This window comes from Phoxinus phoxinus, assembly GCF_949152265.1.
Source record: "Phoxinus phoxinus genome assembly, chromosome: 14".
Classification (NCBI taxonomy): Eukaryota; Metazoa; Chordata; class Actinopteri; order Cypriniformes; family Leuciscidae; genus Phoxinus; species Phoxinus phoxinus.
In genome coordinates, this window is record NC_136889.1 from 35,574,250 (window position 1) to 35,586,069 (window position 11,820).

General features: G+C 45.8%; 1 protein-coding gene across 4 annotated transcripts in view; it reads left to right on the forward strand.

The window, feature by feature from the left end:
- The window catches only part of LOC307010258 (von Willebrand factor A domain-containing protein 5A-like), a 73,684-nt gene extending 62,486 nt beyond the window's left edge, over positions 1 to 11,198 (forward strand). For all 4 annotated transcript variants that reach the window (XM_079634788.1, XM_079634786.1, XM_079634787.1 and 1 more), the window contains exons 20-22: positions 9,980 to 10,116; positions 10,203 to 10,326; positions 10,490 to 11,198. In XM_079634788.1, the coding sequence (XP_079490914.1) occupies positions 9,980 to 10,116; positions 10,203 to 10,326; positions 10,490 to 10,569 (341 nt within the window). In that variant the 3' untranslated portion in view covers positions 10,570 to 11,198. The remainder of the gene's footprint in view (positions 1 to 9,979; positions 10,117 to 10,202; positions 10,327 to 10,489) is intronic.
- Positions 11,199 to 11,820: the final 622 nt, after the last annotated feature.

Below are 11,820 nucleotides of genomic sequence, written 5' to 3' on the forward strand. Positions count from 1 at the left end.
GCCCGGGCTTAAGTTTGGGACCCCCGGGTTCGGCCGGTGCTCGGGTGAGGGTGGAGGCCTGGGCTGTGGGGTAGCTCTGGTTCTCCGAGTCGGGCAGAGGGTGGACCAAGGTGGGGGTCCCAGCCCGGAGCTCTGGTTCTCCAAGTCGGGCAGAGGGTGGCCCAAGGTGGGGGTCCCAGCCCGGAGCTCTGGTTCTCCAAGTCGGGCAGAGGGTGGCCCAAGGTGGGGGTCCCAGCCCGGAGCTCTGGTTCTCCAAGTCGGGCAGAGGGGTGTCCACGAACAGCCTAAAGTGCCACCTAAGTGCCTATTCTCCACTATGTCCACGAACAGCCTAAAGTGCCACCTAAGTGCCTATTCTTCATCACGGTGTCCACGAACTGCCTAAAGTGCCACCTCACAGCCTATTCTTCATCACGGTGTCCACGAACAGCCTAAAGTGCCACCTAAGTGCCTATTCTTCATCAATATGTACACGAACAGCCTAAAGTGCCACCTAAGTGCCTATTCTTCATCACGGTGTCCACGAACAGCCTAAAGTGCCACCTAAGTGCCTATTCTCCACTATGTCCACGAACAGCCTAAAGTGCCACCTAAGTGCCTATTCTCCATCACTATGTCCACCAACAGCCTAAAGTGCCACCTAAGTGCCTATTCTTCATCACGGTGTCCACGAACAGCCTAAAGTGCCACCTAAGTGCCTATTCTCCATCACAGTGTCCACGAACAGCCTAAAGTGCCACCTCACAGCCTATTCTTCATCACAGTGTCCACGAACAGCCTAAAGTGCCACCTCACAGCCTATTCTTCATCACAGTGTCCACGAACAGCCTAAAGTGCCACCTAAGTGCCTATTCTTTATCACGGTGTCCACGAACAGCCTAAAGTGCCACCTAAGTGCCTATTCTCCACTATGTCCACGAACAGCCTAAAGTGCCACCTAAGTGCCTATTCTCAATCACTATGTCCACGAACAGCCTAAAGTGCCACCTAAGTGCCTATTCTCCACTATGTCCACGAACAGCCTAAAGTGCCACCTAAGTGCCTATTCTCCATCACTATGTCCACGAACAGCCTAAAGTGCCACCTAAGTGCCTATTCTCCATCACTATGTCCACGAACAGCCTAAAGTGCCACCTCACAGCTTATTCTTCATCAGTATGTCCACGAACAGCCTAAAGTGCCACCTCACAGCCTATTCTTCATCACAGTGTCCACGAACAGCCTAAAGTGCCACCTCACAGCCTATTCTTCATCACTGTGTCCACGAACAGCCTAAAGTGCCACCTCACAGCCTATTCTTCATCACTGTGTCCACGAACAGCCTAAAGTGCCACCTAAGTGCCTATTCTTCATCAATATGTCCACGAACAGCCTAAAGTGCCACCTAAGTGCCTATTCTTCATCAATATGTCCACGAACAGCCTAAAGTGCCACCTAAGTGCCTATTCTCCATCACTATGTCCACGAACAGCCTAAAGTGCCACCTAAGTGCCTATTCTCCATCACTATGTCCACGAACAGCCTAAAGTGCCACCTCACAGCCTATTCTTCATCACAGTGTCCACGAACAGCCTAAAGTGCCACCTAAGTGCCTATTCTTCATCACTATGTCCACGAACAGCCTAAAGTGCCACCTAAGTGCCTATTCTTCATCACTATGTCCACGAACAGCCTAAAGTGCCACCTAAGTGCCTATTCTCCATCACTATTTCCACGAACAGCCTAAAGTGCCACCTAAGTGCCTATTCTCCATCACTATGTCCACGAACAGCCTAAAGTGCCACCTAAGTGCCTATTCTCCATCACTATGTCCACGAACAGCCTAAAGTGCCACCTAAGTGCCTATTCTCCATCACTATGTCCACGAACAGCCTAAAGTGCCACCTCACAGCCTATTCTTCATCACTGTGTCCACGAACAGCCTAAAGTGCCAGCTCCTGGGCACTTCTGGTTCCGAGATACGGCCACTTCCTGTCCAGCTTTGACCGGGTGTATCTCGAAAACCAAGCCGACTTGGAGGTCCATACTCCTGGGTTGGGTAGGCACCCATGGGCCCCCTATGACCCCAGAATATGGAGCCCAAAGTCGGCTTGGTTCCTGAGTAATGCCTGGTCAAATATGGGACTTTGACCGGGTGTATCTCAAAAACCAAGCCGACTTGGAGGTCCATACTCCGGGGTTGGGTAGGCACCCATGGGCCCCCTATGACCCCAGAGTATGGAGCCCAAAGTCGGCTTGGTTCCTGAGTAATGCCCGGTCGAATATGGGACTTTGACCGGGTGTATCTCGGAAACCAAGCCGACTTGGAGGTCCATACTCTGGGGTTGGGTAGGCACCCATGGGCCCCCCATGACCCCAGAGTATGGAGCCCAAAGTCGGCTTGGTTTCGGAGATACACCCGGTCAAAAACAGCATCCCACCTGTAACTTATTTGACAGGACCCCTATAGGCTTCCCCCTGGACGGTTGAATTTTATGCAAATTATGCATAATTAATGGCTGTAATGTACATCAGTGTGTGGGGCTGTGTCCCCTGAGTGGTGTACAGTAGGTTTTACCTCATAAAAGCACTGTAATTATGAAATATGACCTTTTGATGTACTGGCATCCCACCTGTAACTTAATAAGCTACTCACTGGACTTCACCACATGTGATGAAATCCCCAATTCTTTACAGGGATTCACCCGCTGAAAATTTCTAAGTCAAAAACAGCATCCAACCTGTAACCTATTTGACAGGTCCCCTATAGGCTGTCTGTGGACGGTTGAATTTTATGCAAATTATGCATAATTAATGGCTGTAATGTACATCAGTGTGTGGAGCTGTGTCCCCTGAGTGGTGTACAGTAGGTTTCACCTCATAAATTACAATTTTCACATAACCAGACCCAAGGTTCCCGAGAATCCACTTTCTCCAACCCAAGGTTCCTGAGGATCCACCCGCTGAAAATTTCTAAGTCAAAAACAGCATCCAACCTGTAACTTATTTGACAGGTCCCCTATAGGCTGTCTGTGGACGGTTGAATTTTTTGCAAATTATGCATAATTTATGGCTGTAATGTACATCAGTGTGTGGGGCTGTGTCCCCTGAGTGGTGTACAGTAGGTTTTACCTCGTAAAAGCACTGTAATTATGAAATATGACCTTTTGATGAACTGGCATCCCACCTGTAACTTAATAAGCTACTCACTGGACTTCACCACATGTGATGAAATCCCCAATTCTTTACAGGGATTCACCCGCTGAAAATTTCTAAGTCAAAAACAGCATCCAACCTGTAACTTATTTGACAGGTCCCCTATAGGCTGTCTGTGGACGGTTGATTTTTTTGCAAATTATGCATAATTTATGGCTGTAATGTACATCAGTGTGTGGGGCTGTGTCCCCTGAGTGGTGTACAGTAAGTTTTGCCTCATAAAACAACTGTAATTATGAAATATGACCCATTAATGTACTGTCCGGGGGAAGCCTATAGGGGCTCTGTCAAATAAGTTACAGGTGGGCTCCAAACTTTGAACGGCTATAACTCGGGGGCCCGGCCACCTAGCGACACCAAACTCGGGTCAAAGTAAGGTCCCTAGGGGCCCTCTCCAACGGGCCATGGCCCGTGCTTCTAGCGCCCCCACAGGCCGAGATACGGGGGCCAACAGGAAAGGGTGCAATTCAGAAGGAAGGGTCCCAGAGGCTCGGGACTCTGGGGTCTGAGAGGGCCCCTGGGGGACCCTCACCACCCCGAAGGACGACCCGCTGGGACTCGTACTTTCCGAGATATCGACCGTTTTGTCCAAAAGTCCCCTATGTATAACCGGGCGTATCTTGGGAGTTAAGCCGAGTTGGAGCTCCAAACTCCGGGCAGGAGGAGGGCCCTTAGGGCCCCTTCAGACCCCACCGTCTCCAGCTCCTGGGCCCTTCCGGTTCCGAGATACGGCCACTTCCTGTCCAGCTTTGACCGGGTATATCTCGGAAACCAAGCCGACTTGGAGGTCCATACTTCGGGGTTGGGGGGGTACCCTTGGGGCCCTCATGACCCCAGAGTATGGACCCCCAAGTCGGCTTCGTTCCAGAGATATGGCAACTTCCTGTGTAATTTTGACCGGGTGTATCTTGGGAACGAAAGGTCACAGGGGCTCCAAATTTGACACGGTGGTAGTCCAGGGGCCCCCGATTCAGGATCCTGGGTTTCAGGGTCCTAGGTGGATGCAAATTTTTTCCCTGAACTCTAGAGACCTGTCCTCCCTGTATGTGGCAGTGTGGACCCTAGGCTACCAGAATGCAAAGTTTGGGGCCCCTGGGACGAACTGGTGAAAATAGGCTCCTAGGTGGACGAATAGGCTGTTCGCGGGATGTGAGGAAGACCACGGTGAAGAGTAGTCACTTAGGTGGCACTTTAGGCACTCTGTGGACGAATTGGTGAAAATAGGCACTTAGGTGGATGTTTAGGCTGTTCGCGGGATGTGAGGAAGACCACGGTGAAGAGTAGTCACTTAGGTGGCACTTTAGGCACTCTGTGGACGAATTGGTGAAAATAGGCACTTAGGTGGATGTTTAGGCTGTTCGCGGGATGTGAGGAAGACCACGGTGAAGAGTAGTCACTTAGGTGGCACTTTAGGCACTCTGTGGACGAATTGGTGAAAATAGGCACTTAGGTGGATGTTTAGGCTGTTCGCGGGATCTGAGGAAGACCACGGTGAAGAGTAGTCACTTAGGTGGCACTTTAGGCACTCTGTGGACGAATTGGTGAAAATAGGCTCCTAGGTGGATGTTTAGGCTGTTCGCGGGACGTGAGGAAGACCACGGTGAAGAGTAGTCACTTAGGTGGCACTTTAGGCACTCTGTGGACTAAATAATGAAGAATAGGCGCCTAGGTGGATGTTTAGGCTGTTCGCGGGACGAGAGGAAGACCACGGTGAAGAGTAGTCACTTAGGTGGCACTTTAGGCACTCTGTGGACTAAATAATGAAGAATAGGCGCCTAGGTGGACGAATAGGCTGTTCGTGGGACGTGAGGAAGACCACGGTGAAGAGTAGTCACTTAGGTGGCACTTTAGGCGGTTCGTGGACGAGGTAGGCTGCTAGGTGGACGAATAGGCACTTTGTGGACGCCATCCTACAACCTATTCGACGCGCGTCAAGTAGGTTGCCCGTTGGACGGCGTGCTGCCGCCTTGCGGCGAAACCCCGAACTGCAGAATTTTACCAAAGGAACCAGTGAAAATTTGGGGGCCCCTAGCGGGGCCCCCGTGGGGTCTGGGGGCGGGGGAGAAAGTCCCTGGGCATCAGGGGGCGGGGGCCGAGGGACCCAGGGCGGCCCCGGGCCCCCCAAAAATCATCTAGGGGGCGGCGCGCAGCGTCCCCGAACTGCCTGCCACGAGCTGTCGAGTAAGTTGCAGGCCGGGCGCAGGGTTCCTAAGGCGAGTGAACAGCAGCGGTCCTAGTACTGAGCCTTGTGGTACGCCATACTGAACTTGTGATTGATAAGACATCTCTTCATTTACTGCTACAAACTGATAACGGTCAGATAAGTATGATTTAAACCATGCTAGTGCAATTCCACTAATGCCAACATAATGTTCGAGTCTATTTAAAAGGATGTTGTGGTCAATGGTGTCAAATGCAGCACTAAGATCCAGTAATACTAATAGAGAGATACAACCACGATCGGATGATAAGAGCAAATCATTTGTGACTCTAACGAGAGCTGTCTGGGTACTATGGTACGGTCTAAATCCGGACTGAAAATCCTCGCAGATATCATTTCTTTCAAGAAAAGAACACAGTTGTGAGGATACTGCTTTTTCTAATATCTTTGACAGAAATGGCAGATTAGAGATCGGCCTGTAATTGACTAGTTTTGTAGGATCAAGTTGCTGTTTTTTAACAAGCGGTTTAATCATAGCTAGCTTAAAGGTTTTTGGTACGTATCCTAGAGACAAAGATGAATTAATGATATTAAGAAGAGGATCTATGACATCTGGAAGCATCTCTTTCAGCAGCTTAGTCGGTATAGGGTCTAACATGCACGTTGTGGATTTAGATGATTTGACGAGTTTGCAAAATTCTTCCTCTCCTATAGCAATGAATGAATCAAATTTTCCCTCAGGGAGACTACAATGCACTTCCTGATGCGATACTGTATTAGACGGTTGCATAGTTATAATTTTGTCCCTGATATTATCGATCTTATAAGTGAAGAAGTTCATAAAGTCATTACTGCTGTGTTTCTTGGAAGCTTCTGGGCTTGAAGCTTTCTTTTTCGTTAGTTTAGCCACTGTTTCAAATAAATACCTAGGATTATGTTTATTTTCTTCTAATAGGGTTGAAAAATAAGCAGATCTAGCAGCTTTTAAAGCCTCTCTGTAAGCAATCGAGCTCTCTTTCCATGAAATCCGAAACACCTCTAGTTTTGTTTTCTTCCAGTTGCGCTCCATTTTTCTGGCTGCTCTCTTAAGGGCCTGAGTGTGTGTGTGTGTGTGTGTGTGTGTGTGTGTGTGTGTGTGTGTGTGTGTGTGTGTGTGTGAGTGTGTGAGTGTGTGTGTGTGTGTGTGTGAGTGTGCTCGTTGTACCACGGCGTTGGACTATGTTCTTTAATCTTCTTTAAGCGCAGCGGAGCAACTGTGTCTAAAGTGCTGGAAAAGAGAGAGTTAAAAGTTTCTGTTGCAATATCAAGTTCTTCTAAGCTATCCGGGATGCTGAGATGATGAAACTGATTAGGAAGATTATTGATAAAGCAATCTTTAGTGGCAGAAGTGATCGGTCTAACATATTTATAACACGGAGTCGGCTTTGCAGCCTTGGCTAAATGTAATTTACACGAGACTAGATAGTGATCTGAGATGTCATCACTCTGTTGCAGTATTTCAACGGCATCAACATCTATTCCATGTGATAGTATTAGATCTAGAGTATGATTACGACAATGAGTCGGTCCTGACACGTGTTGTCTAACTCCAATTGAGTTTATAATGTCTTTAAATGCCAATCCCAATGCATCTTTTTCATTATCTATGTGTATATTAAAGTCACCAACAATTAGTACTTTATCTGCAGCCAATACTAATTCTGATAGAAAGTCCGCAAATTCTTTGATAAAGTCTGTATGGTGCCCTGGTGGCCTGTATACAGTAGCCAGCAGAATTTTCAAACGTGATTTATCGTTTACACTAGATATTTTTACATTAAGCACCAACACTTCAAAAGAATTATATTTACAACTAGATTTCTTAGTGGTTTTGAAAATATTACTATAAATTACAGCAACACCTCCTCCTTTGCGTTTCAGACGAGGTTCATGTTTATAACCGTAATCTTGTGGGGTTGACTCATTTAAAGCAATGTAATCGTTTGGTTTTAGCCAGGTTTCTGTTAAACACAGCACATCTAGGTTATAATCTGTAATCATATCATTAACTATTAGCGCTTTTGAAGTAAGAGATCGAATATTCAGCAACCCAAGCTTTATCATTTGCTCATTTGTATTATATCTATTTTTTATTTGTTGAAGATCAATTAAATTTTTAACCTTAGATGGGTTTGAACGTATTTTTGATTTCCAAGTTCGGGGAACAGACACAGTCTCTATGTGATGATATCTAGGTGAAAGAGGCTCTATGTGATGGGATTTATCTGACCTTGGTGACGTGAGGCCGCTAGCAGACGGTCGGTTAAGCCAGTCTGTCTGCTTCCTGACCTGAGGCCCAGATTGTCATGTTTTATCTCTAAGACTATGAGCCAAATTACTAGAGAGAAGAGCAGCACCATCCCAGGAGGGATGAATACCATCTCTTTTCAACAGGTCAGGTCTGCCCCAAAAACTTTTCCAATTGTCTATGAATTCTATATTATTTCGTGGACACCACCCAGACAGCCAGCCATTGAGTGAACACAATCTACTAACTATCTCATCACTCCGGCGAACAGGAAGGGGGCCAGAGCAAATTACAGTGCTTGACATCGTACTTGCAAGTTCACACACCTCTTTAATATTAATTTTGGTGATCTCCGACTGGCGGAGTCGAACAGCATTAGTGCCGACGTGAATAATAATCTTAGAGAATTTACGTTTAGCATTAGCCAGCACTTTCAAATTTGCTTTGATGTCAGGCGCTCTGGCTCCCGGCAAACATGTGACTATGGTGGCTGGTGTCTCTATTTTCACGTTCCGTGTAATAGAATCTCCAATAACTAGGGCACAATCGGAATAATTCTCAGTGGGTGTTTCACTGAGCGGGGCAAATCGATTTGTTATCGGAACGGAAAAGTGGTTTTTTGATCCGCGACTAGAGCGATCTCTCACTGTCACCCATCTGCCCTGCTGCACGGGCTCTACTTCAGCCGGAACCGACTCATGTAAAGAGTTCACTAGGCTAGGCGCATCCAAAATAGTATCTAAAGCTCTAGCACTCTTCTTACTATTCTCGATTAAAGTTTGGATGCGTGTCTCTAGTTCTGAAATCTTCTCTGTCAGCCTGACTGTCTCCTTGCATTTATCACATATAAATCCTATGTTGCCGACAGAGAAGGCTATGGTAAACATGTGACATGAAGTGCAGGTGACAATAACAGGAGAAGACATTACTCACCGTGTTTGTTGACTGATTCTTACTCACCTGGGCTTTTATGAACTCAAAGGCGCGGGCGCGCGAGAGAAAAATAAATAACTGAGCGCACGGGTGGTGCGTTAAAAGGCTAGCGAGTTAGCGTGTTGTGCTGACAATAACGGAAGCTAGCAATGTCAGGTTAATCTGAGATGTTGAGTAAGCTGTATTTAGTAGTATAAACAACTAGAATTTATAATAAATGATGGTTCAAAACAGAAAGAAATACGAAGCTAATACGAGGCTTAGACGCAGCAAACAAACTCACAGCAGCAGCAGTCACAGCAGTTCATCAGAGCCCTAATCTGTGTGTGTTCATCAGAGCCCTAATCTGTGTGTGTTCATCAGAACCCTAATCTGTGTGTGTTCATCAGAGCCCTAATCTGTGTGTGTTCATCAGAGCCCTAATCTGTGTGTGTTCATCAGAGCCCTAATCTGTGTGTGTTCATCAGAGCCCTAATCTGTGTGTGTTCATCAGAACCCTAATCTGTGTGTGTTCATCAGAACCCTAATCTGTGTGTGTTCATCAGAGCCCTAATCTGTGTGTGTTCATCAGAGCCCTAATCTGTGTGTGTTCATCAGAGCCCTAATCTGTGTGTGTTCATCAGAGCCCTAATCTGTGTGTGTTCATCAGAGCCCTAATCTGTGTGTGTTCATCAGAGCCCTAATCTGTGTGTGTTCATCAGAACCCTAATCTGTGTGTGTTCATCAGAACCCTAATCTGTGTGTGTTCATCAGAACCCTAATCTGTGTGTGTTCATCAGAACCCTAATCTGTGTGTGTTCATCAGAGCCCTAATCTGTGTGTGTTCATCAGAGCCCTAATCTGTGTGTGTTCATCAGAGCCCTAATCTGTGTGTGTTCATCAGAGCCCTAATCTGTGTGTGTTCATCAGAGCCCTAATCTGTGTGTGTTCATCAGAGCCCTAATCTGTGTGTGTTCATCAGAGCCCTAATCTGTGTGTGTTCATCAGAACCCTAATCTGTGTGTGTTCATCAGAACCCTAATCTGTGTGTGTTCATCAGAGCCCTAATCTGTGTGTGTTCATCAGAACCCTAATCTGTGTGTGTTCATCAGAGCCCTAATCTGTGTGTGTTCATCAGAACCCTAATCTGTGTGTGTTCATCAGAACCCTAATCTGTGTGTGTTCATCAGAGCCCTAATCTGTGTGTGTTCATCAGAGCCCTAATCTGTGTGTGTTCATCAGAGCCCTAATCTGTGTGTGTTCATCAGAACCCTAATCTGTGTGTGTTCATCAGAGCCCTAATCTGTGTGTGTTCATCAGAACCCTAATCTGTGTGTGTTCATCAGAACCCTAATCTGTGTGTGTTCATCAGAACCCTAATCTGTGTGTGTTCATCAGAACCCTAATCTGTGTGTGTTCATCAGAGCCCGCGCCCCCGGCGGACCCGTTGCTCCAGCTGGTCTCTCTCCAGAAGGCCTCGGGACACTGGGAACTGAACGCTGCTCTCGCTGATGTGTTCGGGAAGACTGAGGACGAGCTGGCCAATCACAGACCAGCACAGGTGGGGCATATGATGTCATTTCCTCAGATACGAAATGATTGGTTCAGTGTGTGTGTGTGTTGGTGACGTGTGGTTGTGTGTTCCAGTTGGACGGGTCAGTGTGGGCCACCGTTCTGGCTCTGATCTGGTTACACACCTGTAGATCAGAGGACCAGGTTGAGTGGCAGTTTGTGGCCATGAAGGCGGCGGCGTGGATCCGCTCTCAGAAACGTGAGACAACATCCATTAATTTATTCGTTCGTTCATTCAGTAAATTCAGTGCGTGATGTTGACAGAAAACAGCAGTTAAACTACTTTACAAAGATTCTGTGTGAGTCAGTGCTGTACATGTTTCGTAGAGTGTTGATTGAGTTTGGAGGTGTGTGTGTTTCAGCGGACGGCCTGTCTCAGTGTGTGTGTGACGGGAACCTCCTGTTGGGAGGTCATGTGACTGAAGACGCACTGGGAATCTGAAGACTGAAGAATCTGCTGTCAGAAAACAAATAACTCACTCTTTATCATAAACATCTGCGTGTGTTTTTCTGGTATAAAATATAATTTTTGAAGAATAAACCTGACAGATTTATTTTATTTTAGTAAATGTAAGCTTTAGGGCCTGTCCTAAATTAATTGTATTGCTCTAAATATGATTCTAAATATATAAACTTGTGGTACTATGTGTTCTGAACTCACTAACATGATTTCTGTGTGATCATGAATCCATTATTTGCTGTGTGTGAGCAGATTGTGTCAGTGTGTCTTTACCAAACTATTTTATTAAAGTCTTTCTTCACTTGCCATAATTGTCTGGCTGATATTTAGAGTGCATTACAGTTAAGAATTATACAGAAAATAGATATTTGTAATTATTAACTGCCAAGAATGATTATTTCAATAAGACGTCTATACATTTTACAGAAAGATATCCAGTGCTGTGCAGAAGTGAACACACCCATGCTAAAGTTGCCTAAAAAGGTAGAAAATCTTTTGGAAAATGATCTTAATGCCTTAATTTGAAAAAATCAGGAAAACTCCAACCTTTAAGGACACCAATGTTCTTTGTGAATGAATAATGTATCGTAAATAAATAAATGTTCTTCCTTAAAATACAGGGTGCATAAGTCAGGACAGCCCTATGTTAAATTCCCATAGAGGCGGGCAGATTTTTATTTTTAAAGGCCAGTTATTTCATGGATCCGGGATACTGTGCGTCCTGATAAAGTTCCCTTGGCCTTTGGAATTAAAACAGCCCCACATCATCACATACCCTTCACCATACCTAGAGATTGGCATGGGGTACTTTCCATAAGATCATCTCTCAATGCAAATCAAACCGGCTATTAGGCTAACTGGAATAAAACCATGCCAATCTCGTCAGGTAGAGTTGGTACAGGTCTACCTGTTGTTTACCAATGATTTTTCCACAGGTTTTAAACAATCTTCCACAATTTGTTCCTATGGGTGATTTTTGAATGTTCATACCAGCAATACAATACAGTAGGAGAGAATACTCTCAATAAAAGACTTATAAAAAAGATTCAACATTTTGTTATCAACATTAAAATAATTAAGTTTTATAAGGAAATACAAACGTTGTTGGCCCTTTTTTAAAATTGCATCAGCACACTGATCCCAGGATAATTTCTGGTCAATGATAAGAGTGAGATATTTGTACTCCGTCACCATCTCTATCTCCTCTCCTTTTATCAGAGTTGGAGTGGGTGA